General features: G+C 37.8%; 1 protein-coding gene across 1 annotated transcript; it reads left to right on the top strand.

The window, feature by feature from the left end:
* The first annotated feature begins 1,003 nt into the window (after positions 1 to 1,003).
* Positions 1,004 to 18,470, top strand: vps39 (VPS39 subunit of HOPS complex). The gene is made up of 24 exons (XM_053509822.1): positions 1,004 to 1,607; positions 1,925 to 1,990; positions 2,082 to 2,146; positions 2,378 to 2,420; positions 2,562 to 2,656; positions 3,341 to 3,439; positions 3,539 to 3,631; positions 3,859 to 4,042; positions 5,751 to 5,871; positions 6,049 to 6,169; positions 6,474 to 6,603; positions 8,684 to 8,826; positions 8,943 to 9,083; positions 9,215 to 9,356; positions 10,745 to 10,831; positions 11,534 to 11,607; positions 12,869 to 13,085; positions 13,341 to 13,469; positions 13,573 to 13,675; positions 14,170 to 14,215; positions 14,898 to 15,047; positions 16,651 to 16,785; positions 17,153 to 17,244; positions 17,325 to 18,470. Exons 1-24 carry the CDS (start codon positions 1,535 to 1,537, stop codon positions 17,404 to 17,406), a joined length of 2,631 nt encoding a protein of 876 aa, XP_053365797.1. The 5' UTR covers positions 1,004 to 1,534; the 3' UTR covers positions 17,407 to 18,470.
* The last annotated feature ends 4,130 nt before the right edge of the window (positions 18,471 to 22,600 follow it).

Genomic DNA, 22,600 nt, shown 5'->3' with positions numbered 1-22,600 from the left:
ACATCAAATTAGGCACTTTTATGGATGGAAATGTGTTACTGAGTAAAGGGATTAAAGAGAAATAGTCAAACTTGTTTCAGCTGATAAAGGCTACATTAACTCAGATAACCACTCTGTATAATTGTAATGAGCGGAAAAACATTTTGAACTTTGAATGGGCAACATGTCAAATCTCGGGACGGATGGGCTACAAGGGCAGAAGACTGTATCAGGTTCCATATCTGTCAGTCAAAAGCTGACGCAGCTGCTATGAGTACAAGCTCAACATCAGCCTGAGCTGATGAATCTTGAATTTGGAGGTGGTATAATGCTGAGGGTAATGTTATATCGGCATGCTTTGGCCCTGTTCATTCCAATCAATTATCTCTTGAATGCCTACAATTATTATTGCTGACTCCTCTCTCTCAAGGCCACAATTTCCCTATTATTTTAAAATGGCTCGTTCCAGCATCATGATATTTTTTCAACATCTTGTAGAATACAATACATGTTATTGTTGGTAGTCGCCACAGCAGACCACCGTTCTGCATACAACTTGCCAGAGGTTTTACACACGATGCCTGTCTTGGCGCAACCCTCCCATTTTATCCGGGCTTGGGACCGACACCACAACCAGTGGCCACATCAGCTGGGAATCGAAACAGGGCCTTCCGCATGCCAGGTGAGAACACTGCCACTGAGCCACCAATGCCCATCTTGTAGATCACACACCATGAAAAACATTTTTAATGTTGTTTTAAAAGAAAAGTTTTCCTAATAAAGTGTTTAATGTTTAAAAATAAAAAGCACTTATTACCTAAATTTAAAAAAAAACAAAAAACTATAAATTATAATACAGATTTCTATGAATCTGTTTAATTTAAATGCATGTCGCACTGCAAGGTAAGGGCCCTCAGTCTGCGAACAGGAAGGCTTCAGATCCTCTGCACTGCAACACGAAATTCAACCCTCGTGACCGACCACTCAGGTCACGTGTCTGTCACGCTGCGTGAAGCATCCCGGAAGTGCTTTAATATTTTTTTAAGGAAACAGTTGCGCGAGCAGTTAGTTAGGTGGATAAACAAGTGTCAGAACTGCTATTCGTCAGGTTGACAGTTGTTTATTATTAGTATTTGTGGACACGGACAATACTGCCACGAAAATATGGGATGAAATAGGTTAATTCGCGTGAGCAGTGTGTTGTTGACAGACAGCGGGGCTGTGGTATTATGGCAGAGAGAGAGAGAGAGAGACAGTAACGTTAGCTAGCTCGCACTAGCTTGCCTTTATCGACTCCCTGTTCGTGATATATAACTTCTTAAACAATTTGGAAAAGACGGGACAATGGTTTGGACGCTAACTAACGCAACTTACGTCACCGAGTTGTATAATGTATAGGTTATCGAACTACTTTCACTGAGCTGATGAGGATTTAGCCTTAAAGGAAGCAATAGCTTAAGGAAAAAACAGCAAGAGTGCTTCAGAGATTGCTATTTTGTATTTTTTTTTTTTCATTTGTTTAAAGAAACTAAACAGTGTTGTATGAGTCATCACAATGCATGACGCCTACGAGCCCGTGCCTATTTTGGAAAAACTGCCCCTCCAGATCGACTGCCTGGCGGCTTGGGGTAAATATAACTTTGGTTTTTTTATATATATATATATATATATACCCAGTTGTTCATGTTTTTTGCAATTGCTTGATATCTCTAAGGTTTTAAATGACCTCTTTCGACCAGTAGCACAAGCCAACTTCCCCTATTCATACTGGAATGGGTCGTTTTTATTTAGTGCCTGGTGATTTTAAACTCAATATCATCTAAAAGCTTTGCAGTTCAGGATTGCTGTAATTATTTATTCGTTGCAGCGAACAGTATTATCTCATTTGCAAATTCAGTCATATTGGATTAATGTCATTTCACATTTCCAATTGTTGTTTATTCAGAGGACTGGCTTCTGGTGGGGACTAAACCCGGTCATCTCCTCCTCTACAGAATCAAGAAGGATGCAGGTTGGCATTTGGTTTATTTGCATTTGTTCCTGAAACTTTGTGCATGTACTGAATTAATTCCTTTATTTCATGGCCTTTTCACATTTCACAGGCACAAACAGATTTGAAGTGACACTAGAGAAATCCAACAAGAACTTCTCCAAGAAGATCCAGCAGGTATCCACAGTTCTCCGTCTACATGACCATGATAATTTAAATGCATAGTTCTTTCTAGATTGTATTGCACTAAAGCAATGAAAAATCATAAAGTGAAAAAATGTTCATGATACAAGTAATGTCCACTGTGTCATAATGAGTCATTTTCTTGTTGTACAAGTTATTTCATTACTGCTATTGTTGCATAGAAAGTGTGGTGTCTTTAAATTAATCCTTTTTTTCTCCTATCAGCTGTATGTTGTATCCCAGTACAAGATTTTGGTCAGTCTTTTGGGTAAGTTATTTTGCTTGTATTTTTCTTTCCTTTTTTTATCTATAGAGGTTTAACCAGATTCCACCATTTAATTATGAAAAGTGAGTGTGCATGCTCTTAGTAAAGTACCAATGTTATATTTTTGTTTTTTTTTCCCCACAGAAAACAATATCCATGTCCATGACTTGCTCACATTCCAGCAGATAACTGTGGTATCAAAGGCCAAGGGTGCAACACTTTTTGCATGTGACCTGCAGGTATGTAAACAGAAATTGGTTCACTATAACCAACCAGAAGTCTTGAGTCAACCCTCATTTCCACATATTAAATAAAAAGAAAAATGAAGAAAAAAAGCTTCACTTTCACGCACTGCAACATCCCTGAAGATAAAAACAAAAATTGGTTTATAAAAAATCTGTTCCAACCATTCAGCATCACTAGTATACTGTACCAATTAGAGGCTTTTTATGTTTATGAATTATTTATAGTCACTGTGAAGCTTAAACAAAAAGCATACTTCTGAAACTGGATAGGGACTGAACTCAAAATGAGAGCTAAAGACTTGCCAAAAACAAGAGCTAAGAAACTTCAGGATTCCTAAAGACTATAGAAAAATACAAGAAGTCTGGTTTTTTGAAAGTGTAATATGAAGAAAGGGTGTATTGCTCAAGACTTTTGCATAGTACTGCACATTTGAATCCACCCCTTCACTATAATCACCCGTATTACCTTAAGAGCCAGGCATCATATTTATTTTAGTAAAAAGTAGCCTGTAGTTCTGAAGAGTGATATGATCTCATGTAAGAAGGAGTACTGTACTGTTCAATTCCAGAATAATTTATGAGATAATATTTTTTTCCACAATTTTATTGCAGTACACAACAGAAATAAACAAGACATTACTGCTGAGACTAATGTCAAAATTTCTCTGACACTTGTAGCAGTCTAGCTCAGGGGAAGCTAAGTTGCGGATGTGCGTCGCTGTTAAAAAGAAACTTCAGCTTTACTACTGGAAAGACAGGGAGTTTCATGAGTTACAGGTTTGTTGATGAAATTAAATCACTGCACAGTTTAATTGTGGGTTTATGTGTAAAGAGCTGCTTTAATCAAGAACATATACTGTATACTGTGTGTTTCAGGGAGATTTTGCAGTTCCTGATATTCCTAAATCCATGGCTTGGTGTGAAAATTCCATATGTGTTGGTTTTAAGCGTGACTACTATCTGATTCGGGTAGGACTAAAGAGTGAAAGAAATAATTACAAGTTACTAATATGTATAAAATGTAAAATGTCAGCGTAAGCTATCAGAACAGATTTGGTGTTCCTTTACTCTTTAAATTGTAGTCTGCATGTACACAAGTCATACAATTAATTTCCAAAGCTTACCTGGGATGCAGCACAGACAAATTCCATCAAGTCTTACCTGCAATAAATATTTTCATTTTTTATTTTTCCTAGATGGATGGACGTGGCTCAATTAAAGAGCTATTCCCAACAGGGAAGCAACTGGAGCCACTGGTGGCCCCGCTGGCTGATGGGAAAGTAGCTGTGGGTCAGGATGATCTAACTGTTGTCTTAAACGAGGAAGGAACCTGCACACAGAAGTGTGCCCTCAACTGGACTGACATCCCTGTTGCAATGGGTATGATACAGACATGTTCCACCTTTTTCCCTCTTCATTTTTCTGGAAATATTTTTTGTTCTTTGTTTCTAGTCAAGTTATACACATTTCCTCCCATAATACCCAGGAAGTATAGACAGTCAGGTCTAAATGTATTCGGACAGTTACACATTGTTTATATTTTTTGCCTGTATACACCACCACAGTGGAATTGACATGATCCAAGCAATATGTGGTTTAAGTGTAGAATTTCAGCTTTTGTTTAAAGAGTTTACAGACATATTCCATTAACAGTTTTGCATTTATTTAAAGTACCTCAAGTTCCCCGGTCTGAAGATAATTGGACAACTGAATGAAAAATGTTTTAATGACTAGCTGTGGCCTGTTTCTTATTAATTTCATGACAAATTAAGGTGAAAAAGCTCGGCAACAGCAAAATGCTGGAATGGAAAATTCCATCCTGGATGAAGGAAATCCTTTCAAAATATGTAGTGTATCAGGAGACACCTTCATGAATGTAAATACAGAGGGTTTACCTCACACACTGGTGCCACCTGAGATCCAAAAATCCAATAGAGAATGGTTTTCACTTACTGAAGACAAACCGAAGGCAGAAAGATTCAAGTAGCTCAAGAGAGACTTCAAATCAGCATTTGATGTCGTATAAGTGTTCCAAACCTTCTAATGTGATTGACTATAACATTTTTGCATCCAAGCATTAAAAAGCATTATCCTCATATTTATAATTGTTTGTTTGACCAAATACTCCTGAACCTGTGAAAATAAACATCTTCAATTACAGATGAGCGTCTACACCTGAATCTTGATTACATTAATGTAAAATTCATTTTGGTGGTGTTGCTTGCCCAATGAGTCCAAACTACCTTTTGAAATGGAAAAATATTATCCCAGCTTTTGTAAATTTTTGAAGACTACGTCATATTTTATGCCATACTTGTATCCAGGTTGCAGGCTCAAAAGTAATCGGACAACTGAATGATATTTATTATTGGCCAACAAATTGTCATTTTGATTGCTTCATGTAAAAATCATTGTGGTGGTGTTGCTTGTCCAGTGTGATTTTTGTATGTAATTCCATTTTTTTTAAATGGGAAAAAAACTTTTTTTTAAAGATAACTTTGTCCAAAGTATGCTTTTGAAAGTGAATTCACACTGGTTGTGAGTGCCAACAGTGCATGAAGCTACAATGTCATAAAAGCAATATAAAAATACAAAATATAAAACATATTATGAATTAGGGAAAAAATAAACTAGTACTATATATTTAGTGGTTTTTTTTCTACACTGAAATATCGGAAATACAGGAAAGTAAAAAGCCTTCATTTTCTTCTACACAGCATGTACAAAGGCTCTGTTAAAATCTCTGGCTCTCTCTGAAGCAGGCATTATGTTATGGAGACCTGCCCATTCCTGGCTTCAAATGGATTTTCTGCCCCATGGGACCAGGGGAATTTTATATTCACATAATGCCTCCATGTTACTCACAGACATGGACATGTTTCTAAGAGAATTGCAGCCAGGAGTTGTCTTCACAGCCACGCCTTAGACATTTTTTCTGTAGATCATTTGTCAGCTTCAGTTGTTCTTTGTTAAATAAGTCTATCATGGATATTGTGTAATTTTTAATCTGTCAAAATCTGAAAAGCATTTGTCTAATTAATAGTATGTTTGCATTCTCACACATGGTTTTGTTTCTCTGCACTTTCAGAACACCAGCCTCCTTACATTATAGCTGTGCTGCCACGCTATGTGGAGATTCGCACCTTTGAACCAAGATTATTGGTACAGAGTGTGGAGTTGCAGAGGCCACGCTTCATCTCCTCTGCAGGGTGGGACATTCACAATTTAAAATAAATCTCCAACATTTATTTTTGAAGACATTGATAACGAATTTATTCTGAAATAATGGTGGCATCATTTCTGTTGCATTACTAGGAGTTGTGACCAGCCTTAGGGTGACACATTTTTAATGTCTTCTTTATGCTAACATGGCTCTTTGGTTGCAGGCCCAATATTGTGTATGTTGCCAGCAACCATTTTGTCTGGCGACTTGTGCAAGTCTCTATAGCAAGCCAGATTCGGCAGCTCCTACAGGACAAACAGTTTGAGCTGGCACTTCAGCTAGCGGTGAGTTATTCTGTCACAATTATACTGTAAACATCTAGAATAAATATCTAGTAAACAGGACAGGACTGTGACCTTTCAGTGACCATCTCTTTCCTAACCACTTAAGGGTCATTTTAAATATGCCTAAAAGAAATAGTGTTTAGATTTGGCATTTTATGAATGTGTTATTTGAAACATACTGCTGATTTTAAAGAATCAATTTGTCATTCTCCAGCACTTTAGTGCATTTTAAAATATTTTCTTTTAGTGTTAGAATCACATTTAGCAATGCACCTAGTATCATCTCCCTTTTTTTCCTGAGCAGAAGATGAAGGATGATGCAGATGGTGATAAGAAGCAGCAGATTCACCATATTCAGAATTTATACGCCTTCAATCTCTTCTGTCAGAAGCGTTTTGATGATTCTATGCAGGTGTTTGCCAAGCTGGGGACAGGTGAGGAGCAGGTGTATGTCAATGACAATGTCCTCCCAAAAAATTTAACTTACTGTATTTTAGACCCCAACACCAAATCTAGAAACTAAGAGCAATTTCTAAGCATGTTATGAAACATGAATTAAAAATGTTATGAATCAGGCTTTGTTAAAACGTCTTTAAATGTGTGTATTATTTTGCTAATGGCAAGCACAATACTAGTTTTCTTGTCTTTTTTCATAAACCAAGGTTTCCTAAATGTCCTAAAAAATCATTGCATATGAACCATGTTCTATGTTGTTTAACAAATTAACATTTACATGTAAATATTAGAACATAAACGTTAAAATTCCATTGTCTTATATTATTAGGGCCCAAGCATTATGACATCAGCCCTATCTTGTCAAAGTGTATGAAGTGCGCTTTAGTTATCCTAGAATTTTTTTTTTTTTCCCCATTCATTTGGAAAAAAACTTTCACAACTTTCACATTGCATGTTATGGGCTCAACTTAACAGTTATTTTGTCAGTCAGTTATTTTGTGTCGTTTGCAAAATGTACCTGAAGGGCCTATGTGACATTAAAGATGCAAAATTGCGGAGGGATTTTTAATATCTCAAATGGGTCAGCTGTGACAATGCATTAAATTTATGCCATGAAGTGGTTAATAATTAGTAGTTAAAAATAGTGTAGTGCTTTTTTTTATATATATCTTCTGGGGTTTTGTGGAAGTCTAAACATGAAATTCCCCTTTTTCTAAAACTATGTCATAATGGTATTGGGATATCCCAGAAAGACAGCGGGCCCACTGGCCCAGGTGGCGATGGTGCAGTAATACTTTTGGAGAGAGTGTACACCTATCTAGAATTCAAAATATGTTTGTAAGATTGTTTGCAATGTATGCATTTTTCAGAGTCAGAGGTTTTATGGCTCTGATCTAAAGATAAGTTTATGAAAAAATCAGTGCTGTTGTTAATCGCAGATTTATTAAAAAAGAAGAAAAACTGAAATATCACATGGGCCTTAGTTAGTTAGACCCTTTGCTCAGTATTTAGTGGAAGCACCCTTTTGATCTAATACAGCCAGAAGTCTTTTTGGGAAAGATGCAACAAGTTTTTCACTCCTGGATTTGGGGATCCTCTGCTAGTCCTCTTTGCAGATCCTCTCCATTTCTATCAGTTTGTATGGTACAGTAAACGTTGGTGGACAGCCATTTTTAGGTATTTCCAGAGATACTCAATTGGGTTTAAGTCAGGGCTCTGGCTCGGCCATTCAAGAACAGTCACAGAGTTGTTGTGAAGCCTGTGTGCTTAGGGTCAACCTGGAAGGAAGGTAAACCTTTGGCCCAATTTGAGTATGAGGGGGAAAAAATGAACTTAAATGATTTTAGCAAATGGCTGCAATGTAACAAAGAGTAAAACATTTAAGGGGGTCTGAATTTTTTCTTTACCCACTGTGTATATAAACTAAGTAGAAAAATCTATGTTTATACATATATATATATATAATTCTGTCCACACGACCTAGGTGTTAAAGATCTTTTGTCCACATGAAAACGCAAAACGCCCTGTTAGGTGCTGTGAGTAGCAGTCCTAAACAACAGGGGGTCACTCGGAACCCTAGACAAAATATTACCAGTTCCGCTATGTAGAAGTCTGACTCTCGTTCAAAATCACCTTCGTTGTCTGCAGGGCCACTGCAAAAAATACAGTATCCCCATAAACAAAGCTGACGTCAAATCAAGGAAAATTACACAGACAATTCTCAATTTAAAGAGGTCAATTCCGTGACCTTATCGGCACACAAGGTGCCATTACAAGAGGCCAAAATCCTTTTCTCCTGTCCACACAACACCACTGTAAACGGACTTCAGGAAAATCTTCACTTCTGAAGGAGTTTTCCAGAAACTTTGTTTTCAAGGACCAAAACTGCGTTTGCAGGTGGATGGAGGGCCAAAACACCAGACAAAAATCTCCGTTAAAAAAAAAATAACAGCTATGTGTGGATATGGCTTAAGAGATCACTAAAAAGTCTCAAGAGTGCAAGCCCCATAAGCACATTGGTAATGTTGTTGATATGGAATGCCATGTTCTTTATTGCAGACCCAACTCATGTGATCGGGCTGTATCCAGACCTACTGCCCTCTGAATACCGAAAACAGCTGCATTACCCAAATCCTTTGCCCACCCTCTCTGGAGTAGAGTTGGAAAGGGCACACCTGGCTCTCATTGATTACTTAACACAGGTTTGAAAACACAGAGCCCCCCACCGCCCCTCTCCACAGGCATTATGAAATCTTGTTGATGTTTGCATTCCTTGTTAATTTTATTTTATTAACAGTCTTTTATTTTAATCACCCAGAAACGCAGTCATTTGGTGAAACAGCTGAATGACTCAGACCCCTCCACCACATCCCCACTTATGGAGGGCACACCTACAATCAAAAGCCGCAAGAAACTTCTTCAGATTATAGACACCACCCTGCTTAAATGCTACCTCCATGTAAGGGCACCTACACAAACACCACCTGTACAAGGCTGATTTGATCACCTTTGGGGCCAGACTTGTGTGTCCTTGGGTTCCACAAAACAAAGTTAGGTTCTTGTGTGTTTATTACTTTGTTCTGTTTTTAGACCAATGTGGCCTTGGTGTCGCCGCTACTGCGTCTAGAAAACAATCACTGTCATGTGGAGGAGAGTGAGTATGTTCTGAAGAAGGCACACAAGTATAGTGAGCTCATCATCCTCTATGAAAAGAAGGGCCTGCATCAGAAGGGTAAAATTTTTACATTGCACTCACAAATGTATATCTTTAAGCCTAAAGCCTAAATCTTGTATAAGCCTAAACCTACTGTACCCACACTCTGTAGTATCTAAATTTGCCTGTTTTGCTCTGTTAGCCTGATTACATGGCCAATGTACCACTGCCAATAAACATTCACAGGTTGCAGCTTTTATACCCAACCTTGATTTAATTAAGCAGAGCTGAAAACCAATAGCAAAAAAAAAAGTATAAATACCTAAAGATCAGGAAAAACAAAATAAGAGTATGTCAGAAAATTAATTCATTAAGTCTTGTGTATGGTTTCTCTGTATTCATGCAACAGAGCACTTTTTTAGTTCATTTTAGTTCATTGGAGGTAAACAGTCAGGTTGTTCTGTCCTTTGAATTAACTAGGAAAAATAAACAGTCTTATTACCCCTACTCCCACCTGGAGCATCTCATTGCTGTGACACAGTCCTCAGAGTTGATCTCTAGCACTCTAGTCAATGCTTGTGTTTGCACCAGGTGTGCCACGGCTTGGTTTCCCAAAGCATTCCAGAAGTAGCTTTTTTGTCCCCCTTCATTAAAGACACCTAAGCTATTTTTGCCAGAAATCACTTTTGAGACCCACCAATCATGACTCTTTTTAAAACATTTTTTTTACACAATTATAAAAACAGGAATACACACTATAGCACACCTGGTGGAAACACATGCATTTACTCAAATGGAACTAATTGACTCCGACAACCATGGCACAGCTGGAACATGTTGCTTCCACTCTGGGTGGAAATAAGGTTACAGTAAGTGACTATTGCCATGAATTGAGGTCTCTTAAATTTCTGTCACAGCAACTCTTAAGAGACAGTATGATGGTGTAAGCAGGATGTACAGTATGATCCCATGCAGATGCAAATATTTTGTAATAATAAATATAATTTATTATTGTCTTTTTCCTTTGGCAAAAACAGTGTGAAATAAGATTTAGTGGTTTAATTGGATGTGGTTCCACACTGCTGTCCAACCCTGTTTGCTCCACAGATGTTTAACATTTCTACATTACTCATGAAGGCAGAAGCATCTTAAAGTTATTTGGCTGTTATTTGACAGTACTTTGTGATCATTCAGATCAGCTCATGGTTTTAATAATGCTGCTGTAGCAAGTTGTTTTAGTGACTTAATGCACTACAGAGTAGATTGAAAATATTGATCATTGTAACACCCCTTTTTTTTCTTCATTTATTGAAACTAGCCACGTTATTCTGCCTGTCGTACTTAATCTCCTATCAAGTCACTCTTTCTTGTTTGATAAAGCTTTAAAAACTTTGTCATGTCAAGTAGTGATAATGGATGAAGGAGACCTTCAAGAAAGAGGTAGTCTAATTAAAATTGTTATGTAGCTCTGCAGGTCCTGTTGGATCAGTCTACCAAAGCCAACTCCCCTCTAAAGGGTCATGAGAGGACAGTGCAGTATCTCCAGAGACTAGGTAAGTGTTCATCACTCACCACTATACATACTGTTTCATTTAACATTTGTGTTTCACATGTTTGTGATATAGGAAACATTAGCTTAGACTTTGTTGGTTAAGACAGGAACAGGAATTGGTTAAATTTACCTGATTTCCTGACATCCCGACTAGGACAGAGTGACATAAGCCCTGACTGAATTCAAGTAAAAACTGATTCATTGATAAATTTCTATCACTCCTATAAATATGAATAATAAAAATATAAATAATATAATCATAAGTTTTTTTCTTTTGTAAAAAAAAATATATATATATTATATATATATATATATTATATATATATATATATATATATATATATATATATATATATATATATATATATATGTAGATAGTTCCCTTTGAACTTAAAATGTCAATTTGTCTTGGCCCAGCTAGCTGGCAAATTAGGTCTCTAAGTTAGCTAGTTAGTTTTTTGTTAATTTATGTTGTCAATTTATGTTGTATGTAGCACCATGGTCCTGAAGGAATGTTGTTTTGTTTCAATGTGTACTAACTGTATATGGTTGAAGTGACAATAGAATCCAACTTGACTTGAGGTTAATTAATCTTCTGGTTTAGAAAACAGTATGTTCATTTCAGATTCCCTATTTTCTTTCATCTTCCCTACATTCTGGTTATCCATACTCACAGCCTGCTGCACTGTGCTTTCTCTCTCAGGGGCAGAGAATCTCGGCATTATCTTTGAATTTTCCCCATGGGTGCTGAAGTCTTGTCCAGAGGATGGTCTCAAGGTGAGAACTGTATTGGTGTTAACAGTGGAAACTTTGCTCCAAATATGTGGTGGTGTTCTTGCTACCATTTCTTTTTTTTTTTTTTTTTTGATTGATTAATTATCTTGAGTAATATTTTAAGGCAATGTAAAAATTCTTACAAAATGCATTGTGAGTATGTAGTTTGTTTCAAGAGCAAACACTATTGTAATTTATTAGGGTAATAAAACTTGATAGCATAGCGTGAAAATTTTTTTAAAAAGTTGTGGCTTGGCCTTAAGTGCAAGTCAGGTTGTCCAAGTGTCATTACCTGTGTCATGGCATGGATATTCAATTCCATTCAATTTTATTTATATAGCGCTTTTCACAATGCTTATTGTCTCAGAGCAGCTTCACAAACTTAAAAGAAAATTATGGAAATGTGTGGGAGAAAGGAAAAATGTGTATAAATCATAATGCTCAGATTGTCCCTGATGAGCAAGCCAAGGGCGACGGTGGCAAGGAAAAACTCCCTGAGATGGCAATAGGAAGAAACTTTGAGAGGAACCAGACTCAACAGGGAACCCATCCTTATTTGGGTGATGATGGATAGCAGGAATTTTATGCTGACACACTGTGTTAGGCAGCTTGAAGTTCAATATAACAGAAGATGTCCAAGTTAACATGTAGTCCAGTTCAGTTTGACACCAGGATGAGTCAGACAGGTGCATAGGGCAGAGGGGATCTTCATCATCGAGAGCTTGGGAGCAGCATGTGTATCTCCAAACCATCATTAAGCAGAATCCAGCTGGAGGTGGTCCTTCTCTGGATGCCTCAGGATCCTCGCTGGGTTGGCCTCTGTCTACTGGAGCTGTGTAGAATAAGAAGGATGGGTAAAAAAAAAAAAAAAGAACAGGTGAAAAAGAATTAGCATAGTTAAAATTTATTATATTTGGAGCACTAGATTTGCACTAGATTAGAGAGTGTGAATTTAAATGTATTGATATGAATAAATTGTATACTATGGTTTACCATGAATAAAATTGTATAAAATTGATAGTGAATAAATAAAGGCACTTGCTTGTTTTGTCCGTTGTGTTTGAGCTATGAAAATTGCCAGCTTTGCCAAAAGCTTCTGCCAGCGAATAACTAACACTGGTGGCTTTCTGTGGGAGTCCCTCACTTTCCAGTGATAACATGTTGGGGCCGGTGATGCAGATAGTGTATGAACATGGGATGTGATAACAAGGTAAAAGGTCACTGGAGCTGCTTTTTTACTGTCTCTACTATGTTTTTCCAACAGATATTTACAGAGGACCTAACAGAGGTAGAGGTGCTGCCCAGAGACAAGGTGCTCGACTTTCTGAAGGAGGGTTTTAAGGAGCTAGCTGTGCCCTACCTGGAGCACATTATTCATGTGTGGGAGGAAACAGGCCCGGAGTTCCACAACGTGCTGATCGAGCTCTACCTGGAGAGAGTACAAACTCTGATGAAAGAGTATCTCAACTCTCTGCCTGAGGGTGAGAGCTGTTTGTTCGCTGATAGATAGCGTGCTCCTCTAACAGACATGAGATACTGAATGCAGGTGAAACTGTGACTACTTCTGTTTTTTTGCTCAAGTATAAGAGGAAATGCGTTTTAACTTCAGTTACATAAAACCTTTGTTGCGTTACAGTGAAATGAGCATTTTGTATGAGGCCTTCAGGAAGTATGGAAGCCTCTAGCAATGTAAGTTTGTTATTCCCAACATCATCCTCCCTTATAATTGTAAATAGGTGTCCCAGCTGTGGCTGCAGGAAAGGAAGAAGGAGAACTTGGAGAGTTACGAAACAAGCTGTTGGCTTTCCTAGATATTTCAACATGCTATGAGCCAGAGATTCTCATCAGTAACTTTCCATTTGATGGTAATTTAGTGCTTTAGCCTTTGATCTAGAAGTGATCTTTAATGCACTGATAATGAGCCAAATATAATGTGTGTCACTCTTCCGATGTCCCTGTCTATCTCAGGTCTGTTGGAGGAGCGAGCCCTGCTTTTGGGCCGCATGGGAAAACATGAGCAGGCACTCTTCATATACGTGCACATACTGAATAACACATACATGGCTGAGGAGTAAGTATGCCTCAGGGTCAACATACTGTATGTCTGTGGCTGTTTTCCTTCCTAAGCCAAATGAAATTGGTCCTTTTTTTCAACTTTATGGCCAAAAGTACATATGTTGGCTGAGCAAAATTACATAAATATATACCTACCTGTTCAGCTACTCTTATTGTTCTATATTTCTTCATACATTCTTCATATATTTTCTATATTGTGTATTTTTGTTGTACAGTTATTTTATTTTTAACTTTAATTTTTATATTTTATTTTATTCTTTTCTAGTTAAATTTACCCTTTATTTTAATTTTCATATTTATTTCCTATTACTATTCATAGTCTTCTATTTTTAGGTCACGAGCAGTTGTCTTAGCATTTCACTGCATATCGTACTGTGTATGACTGTGTATGTGACAAATAAAATTTGAATTTGAGTAAAATTTGAATTTGAGTAAAATTTAAATTTATCTAGTTTCATGTGACTAACTGTGTGTACATCTCCTTTTTAGGTACTGTCACAAACATTATGACAAATCAGTAGATGGAAATAAAGATGTGAGTGTCTCTCTGTGAAAGCATAGATGCATCACACATTCCACGTACATTCGTGTATATTGCATCTTCTTTACATCTACAGTACATCTTACTGTACATCTATCATAGTACAGCAGAACCTTGGGTTGCGAATAACTTGGTCTGTGATCCGTGTGCGTGCGTGCATGCGTGCGTGTAGGAAAATAGTCCTACACAGTAGCCACCCCTCCTTCTCTCATCTTACACCAATCACAATTCTTTTCAAAGGTAAAAGTACAGGTTAATTTGTTTCATTTTTACTTTATATTTTGTATTAATCATTTTTATATGAATGTTTTGGGTTGTGGAACAAATCATCAGCCTTTCCATTATTTCTTTTGGGGAAATTTGCTTTGATGTATGAGTCCTTTGAATTACAGGCACGCTTCCAGAATGAATTATGCTCGCAAACCAAGGTTTAACTGTACATTTGATCTAATTACAACATCTTTCACACACTTTGGCACATGTGCCTCAGCTATTCTCACACCATAATTAACTGCTGCCACTGATTAATTTGATTTATTATTGTTTAAAAAAACTTTAAAAAGCTTAAAAAATGCTAGACATCAAATACATGATCTCTGTCTGGAAAATAGTCCTAAACATTTTTTCTGCCTCCCATATCTCAGAGTGATTAACTGCTCCTGCCTCCTCTGTGCAGGTGTATCTGTCTCTCTTGCGTATGTACCTGTCTCCTCCAGATGCACACTGTCTGGGTCCTATAAAGATGGAGCTGTCTGAACCCCAGGCTAATCTTCAGGCTGCCCTGCAGGTCCTTGAGCTGCACCACAGCAAGCTCAACACTACTAAGGTGAGAATCCACCTAGCCATTACAGTGACGGATGTTATAGCCAGGCTTTGTCTCATGGAATGTCTTGGAAGTGTGTTTCTGCCCCTCATTAAATATGAAAGCCTTGTGCCTCCGAGTGGCGCAGTGGTAAAGTGCTCGCCCTATCATCCGGAGGTCGCTGGTTCGAACCCCGGGTGATGCTGTTTTCCTCTCACAGCCGGAGGCACAGAGAGAGCTGATTGGCCGAGCTCTCTCAGGGGGGAGGGCTGAGAGGTACTTGCGCTCCCACATTAGTCACGGCGCTACAGCCAATCAGGGGCGTCTGTGAGCTCGCGCACACGGAAGGAGCGGCTAGCGCTTTCCTCCGAGTGTGTTACTCCGCCCCTAACGGTGCGTGAGCGAGCAGTTCGAAAAGATGCGGTCGGCTCGCGTCACGTGGTTCGGAGGAAACACGGGATAGCTTTCGTCCTCCCGACTGAGTGGTTGTAGTAGCCTTGATGTGTGTGGGAGCCACCTAGTGACGGGGAGTAATTGGCCACGACTAGATTGGGGAGAAAATCGGGGAAAAAAGAATTGGACAGGACTAAATTAAAAAAAAAAAAAATATATGAAAGCCTTTTATGGCTCTTCAGCTCTTTATATTTTTTGTGTCTTAGTATACTTCTTCCTGGTCCCTCAGTGCAGTTGGAACTGATGCAGTGATAATTCCAATATCTGATATTTTAATAAGTTATGATCACCCTCTGCACAATAAAAAATCAGAATGATGTGCAACAGAATACGATTGCTAAAGCTCATGAAGTGCATTAGCTCTCAAGTATGTGTAGTTCAAAATACAGAGCATGAATCGGCCTCGAAAGGCGTCCTTGCTCGTTTGTTTTATATGATGTCGCATTTATTTTGTCTGGCTGCTCTACAGAGGCCAGGATCAGCAGGGCCACGTGCAGGGACAAACCGCAACTTTTGATGTCAAATGAGAGAACCAAGTTCTGTACCCAGCTGTGCTCAACATGTGTAGACTGTAGAGCCACAAACAGTTGAGCCTCATCCAGCTAAAATTAAGGAGCACTCCAGTATTTTACAAGCTCATTTATGTGTATAATTTTCAAAGTAAATGTATAGTTAATATGTGAACGATAACTTTGACATCCATTGTTTGGTCAAATTTACACTGTAATAAGTACCACTTTATTAGGAACACCTCCACGTTCATGCTGCAATAGGTCAAAAACTTTACATTCAATTATTAAAATTTGGCGTTAAATTATTATAAATGTATTTTCTTTCTTTTCTTTTTTTCAGTTACCATATCAAAATATTTAATTTCTCCCACTTCGTGTTGTTTTCAGTTTGAAGACTGGACAAGGTGAAGTCATGTGACTACACATGCTGTTTTCTTAAGGGGACAGTACAAAGACACACAATTGTGAAAGTATTAACAGAACTTGAGAAAAGGGGGGGGGGGGGTCTTTTTCTGGTCTTTTTCCAGTCTTTAAGTATCCGGTTGCATGAGCCTGTGCCCTCTTTAGCCTCAGATTCTTTTTTTTATTTATTTTTTTGGCTGACAGCAGTGATACTTTCTGCTGTTGTATTAAATATTATATATTTTTTTGGTTATCATTAGGCGATAAACCTGCTTCCAGCAAACACTCAGATTAAAGAGATCCGTGTGTTTCTGGAGAGTGTGTTGGAGGAGAATGCCCAAAGGAAACGCTTCGACCAGGTGCTCAAGAGTCTGCTGCAGGCTGAGTTCCTCCGGGTAAGTTACTAGAGCAATTGAGAGACACACTACTTAAATAAGACATGGATGGTTCTGTCTTCTGTGTCCCAAATTTTTTTCTTTTTCAGTCAGAAGCTGTTTTGAGCACATTCTGGAAACGGAAATTGTTTTTATATCATAATCTAAATCAGGGATCTTCAACTCCAGTCCTGGAGGGCCAGTGACAGCACAGATTAGTGATTCTTTTGTTCAAACACAGATGATTCTCCTAGTCTGTTAATTACCAGGTTCATTAGGCATGTTTAGGTGTTACAAACTGAGCTAGACACTGGCCCTCTAAGACTGGAGTTGATAAACCCTGATACTATTTTCTCTGCCTCTGTGTTTTTTTTTTTTTTTTTTTAAGGTCCAAGAAGAGCGAATCTTTCATCAGCAGGTGAAGTGCGTCATTACAGAAGAGAAGACCTGCCGAGTGTGCAAGAAGAAGATTGGAAACAGGTATGTTTGACGTCATTTTCTTATTTTTTCCCCAAGTGAATATATTAACAATATTACATATTTGTCTTCCATTTAAACAGTGCCTTTGCCAGGTATCCAAATGGTGTGGTGGTGCATTATTTTTGCTGTAAGGATCGCAGTTTGTGTCCCACAGAGCAGTGAGATTTCTCAGCTGGATATACTCAATGCACACCTTCATCTACTCGAAATGTTTTGTGCTGCACAATGGAAGGAAGTCTCAGTCTGTGTCTTGAAGAAATTAATAAGGATTTTGACACAGGATTGTGGCCTTGGAGAAAAAAAAAGTTACGGTACTTAACTCAACTGATGACTTCTTAGCCCTGCACATGGTTCTGAATTGAGACATTATTACACTGAAGACATAATTGCTATTGCACTCCATTTGTAAAGATAATTAATTAATTAAATAACACATACTGTAGATTTATGCTTTCTTGTTTGATGTTGTGTCTCCCATCCCCTGATATTTTATTTACTTTTATTTTGAAGCTCGTTTCTGTTCAGTGTTGTCACATTGTGTCTAAAAATAAAAGCAACCTGTGTTTTATGTGTTAAATCTGTTACGGTTGTGTTTTAGCTCATTAACATGCAGACTGTCATGCTGAGTCAACGGTCATATTTGCTTTGGGATGTTCTGGTTGTAGAAGGGAAGCCAGACAGATTTTTTTTTCTCATACACTTTTTGTAGTTTTGCTCCAATATACAGAATATTATTAGTTTGTTTTGAACATAATGAAAAAGTGTAGCAGACTATTTTTCCAGTCTCTACGTGAACAGGCCGCCTTTAGTTCGTGATTTCTGAAGCATGGCAGTTTTGGCTTCTACATGGCTTTAATTTATTCTTACTAATGAACAATGCAAGAAAATAAAGCACTAATGATTACAGTGGATTATTACACATTGATGTTGCTATAAATGTTGGTAATCTCACATGCGCAAAAGGAGTCCTTTGGGGGCACCAGCTGTATAGCTTGTTCAAATGTGTGCTTGGAAGTTTTTTATTAAATTTCTTGCCATCTTTCATAAATCTTCTCCTTATTATGATCGACCATGACCTAGACTGTTGTTCTTGAGAGGAAAAGATAATTGTTTTTGGTTCCAAGCAGTGTAAAATTTGAGGTGCGTGAGCATTTAATGTATGCATACTTCAAATATGAACGAGGAGATGCATTACTGCTAATAAACATGTTTCCTGTCATGTGCAATGTGGTGTCACAAATATGCTTTTTTATGCATTTAATTTCGCTTTTTGGTTCCATTTAGGCCCAATCCAACATAAACTTTTTAGGTTTTTGAAATTTATATTACATTGGTTATTAGGGATGGAAATTGCTATGGGCAACCTGATACGATGATATCACGATAGGTATCAATTTATTTTGTAGTGCAAATCTGTAAGAATTACAATGTCAAATTTATTTTAAAAAATATATATATATATATGTATTCCAATATTTGGCAACAAACTTTTTATTTGGCAAATAATTAGCTCCTGCCACACTGATTGCAATGTGTATACTGTAGTTTAGAGCTTACTGCCTGTACGGTTATAAAGGAACTGCAACACGTTTCCATCTCAAATGCATGATACAGGCATAATTTATAAGTTAAGTTTAAAAAATTGATTTTAAAGTGATGATAAATGAATTGACACACAAAATGTCTACTGGTTATTTTATAAAAATGCTCAAATTTATGAAGAAATCCTAAATTCTTTCTAGCTTATGCTTTACACTCATGCAGCTTATCAGTGAAAGTCCCAGAGTGAAGCTTCTCTGGATTTGATTTCCTTTTGAGCAGATATTTCAGCCTGTATGTGTGTGTGCATGCATGTGTATGATGGTTTCCATTACATCATTCTTATTATTTCACCAATGAGATCTTGTAATATAATAGTTCTATCACAACTAGTCATCGCTGACTGTGGCATCCTCAGGTACACCCAGAAGCTTTGCAGCAAATGATGCCATTATGTATTTCATCATATCTACTGAGCACGGACTGCAGACCGCAGTGGAGGTTAGCACATTAGGTACACTCTTCACCGTTATTTATATATGCATATAAATATTTGTATATATATTTATATATGATGCATATTTAGCCAATCACGATACATAACTAAATACCCCCCCCCCCCCATATCTACTGGTTATGTTATGAAAAAGCTAAAACTAAACTTGTCTATTAATGTGTTCAGATAATATTTAATATTATATAAACCATATGGATGGATTCACTGTTCTATTACGTCAATGTTGTATTTGCAAGGACACCTCATTACGCACACCTACTGGCAAAAGAGTTCCCAGGGATAGGATTTTTTTTGTGTGTGTGTGTTTTCTCTTTTCCAAAAGCACTTTTATTTCAAATGCAATTTCCTGTATCATCTGCTCAGTCACTGACTTTAAGCAGCTAAAAATCCTTTTACTCCAAACTGGGTTGTGTTTCCTGAATGAACTTTCTCACTATGAGCTGAACTGAGCAACAGGACCTGGCGATCGTTGCTTGTGTTCCCAAGGCAGAACTCTCTTACATACAATACATGAGTCACAATAAAAAAGAACTACTCAGTCTAGAGAAAAAGCCTCCTCTTTTTTGACCTAGCTCAGATGTTTGTTAGATCAACATCATCTTGGTCAGCTGTTACATTCGATTACATCATTCAGGCCGTCTATAAAAGATGGCTATGTGGCTATGTGATTTTTCCACTCATGAGGTGTGGACCCCCCCACCCCACCCCTCCTGTTGTATATGGTCCTTGAAACCTTCTTGGTCTAGAAGTGTCTTATAAGCAGGGCAGGAGTTGGAAGGACTATACGGTGTTCCAGCTGTCTGGTGGAAAGTTGCTGGGTGGAGCGAAGTGGCCTGCAGATGCTACATTGTTTTTGTGCCTTGTCATAGTGTGCAGAGTTCGTCAGTATTAATCACATATAAAAAGTCCTGTTTTCTTGAAACCTCACTCCTAATAGTTTTCCCACCGCTAAAAAGTTTAATCTTTGACTACATCCACATGAATGTTCAGGGTAGAGGGTATTAATCTGTACTGAGTATACAGTGGTGTGAAAAACTATTTGCCCCCTCTACAAATGGCAAAAACATGGAACAGTGGTGAACCTTCCTAGGAGTGGCCGGCCGACCAAAATTACCCCAAGAGCGCAGAGACAACTCATCCGAGAGGCCACAAAAGACCCCAGGACAACATCTAAAGAACTGCAGGCCTCACTTGTCTCAATTAAGGTCAGTGTTCACGACTCCACCATAAGAAAGAGACTGGGCAAAAACGGCCTGCATGGCAGATTTCCAAGGCGCAAACCACTTTTAAGCAAAAAGAACATTAAGGCTCGTCTCAATTTTGCTAAAAAACATCTCAATGATTGCCAAGACTTTTGGGAAAATACCTTGTGGACCGATGAGACAAAAGTTGAACTTTTTGGAAGGTGCGTGTCCCGTTACATCTGGCGTAAAAGTAACACAGCATTTCAGAAAAAGAACATCATACCAACAGTAAAATATGGTGGTGGTAGTGTGATGGTCTGGGGTTGTTTTGCTGCTTCAGGACCTGGAAGGCTTGCTGTGATAGATGGAACCATCAATTCTACTGTCTACCAAAAAATCCTGAAGGAGAATGTCCGGCCATCTGTTCGTTAACTCAAGCTGAAGCGATCTTGGGTGCTGCTGCAGCACAATGACCCAAAACACACCAGCAAATCCACCTCTGAATGACTGAAGAAAAACAAAATGAAGACTTTGGAGTGGCCTAGTCAAAGTCCTGACCTGAATCCTATTGAGATGTTGTGGCATGACCTTAAAAAGGTGGTTCATGCTAGAAAACCCTCAAATAAAGCTGAATTACAACAATTCTGCAAAGATGAGTGGGCCAAAATTCCTCCAGAGCGCTGTAAAAGACTCATTGCAAGTTATCGCAAACGCTTGATTGCAGTTATTGCTGCTAAGGGTGGCCCAACCAGTTATTAGGTTCAGGGGGCAATTACTTTTTCACACAGGGCCATGTAGGTTTGGGTTTTTTTTCTCCCTAAATAATAAAAACCATCATTTAAAAACTGCATTTTGTGTTTACTTGTGTTATCTTTGACTAATAGTTAAATGTGTTTGATAATCAGAAACATTTTGTGTGACAAACATGCAAAAGAAAAATAAATCAGGAAGAGGGCAAATAGTTTTTTCACACCACTGTATATTCAATAGTCTCATCAAATCTGATTTGATCAGATTCGGTTTAACCAAACCAAAGACTGATTGTGCTACAAAATGAAACAGCTTAGCAAGAGAAAGTATTATTATAATTATCAATGAGCACCCAAGGCTCATCCGAAGGCCAGCCTGTCTGTCGATCCCACAGAAAAGCCAATGCACAGACTAACATGTCCGATCCATGACGGCTGTATGGCCCTGCAACCCACAGCACCCAAAGTCCAGATCCACTGCCAACATCTTGGTCCCAGACACCACAACACACCTCCAGAGACCCCAGAGAGCCACACCTTAAGGGGTCAGAGCCCCCCTGGTGACACAAGGGGAACTCGAGAGTGGCTTTATTGTTAATGGTTAATGGCATGATTAGTGTATGGTCACCATTTACACAAATTATGAGCTCATTAAACAATTTTTTTATTTTTTAAAACTAATCTTAGATTTGAAAATTTTTTGGTTTATCTGCCAGTAGAATAAATAAATGTAAATCTTAAAACAAGCAAAAGTATTAATTCTCTTATGTATAATTTATGTAATTTTATATTAGGAATAGTAGATCGATCTGGCTATTTTCTATATATTTTCATTGTTTCACTGTTTTTTGCATTTTTTCTGCAAATATTGTGCACAATCTTTCATGCATGAATATCATGTTTGATGAAGAAGCCATGCCTGCTCAACAGCCAGGTGTAAATTAGGTCAAAGATCTTAAAATTCTCCTGTGGTATGGTAATCTTGGTTGCTGCCTGAAACATTTACTCAGTTTTTAACTTTACCTTGCTGTTTTCTCAGTACTGGTCTTTTTTCCCCTGTTGTTGTTTCCTGATGCTATAAGATACTGCATAGTTTATGTATTTTATTCATACTAAACCTACTAGTTTCATAGGGTTTGCCCATTTGAAATCCGGTATTAACCTGCGCACTGTAAGATCATGGATTATATGATTATATTGCATAATCGTTTGCAGTGTGACATGCAAAAAAAAAAAAAAAATTATATATATAAGTATAATCCTTATACAGGTACTGATATTGCATGATGGAAAGTAGTCTTTATAATTACTGTATTGGAAATAATTGATTGCATACTGTATATCTGGATACTAACAGTTATAAACTT

The sequence above is a fragment of the Clarias gariepinus genome, chromosome 13 (genome assembly GCF_024256425.1).
Source record: "Clarias gariepinus isolate MV-2021 ecotype Netherlands chromosome 13, CGAR_prim_01v2, whole genome shotgun sequence".
NCBI lineage: Eukaryota > Metazoa > Chordata > Actinopteri > Siluriformes > Clariidae > Clarias > Clarias gariepinus.
Note: the sequence above shows the minus strand (reverse complement) of the source record. Positions and strands in the feature narration are given on the sequence as shown.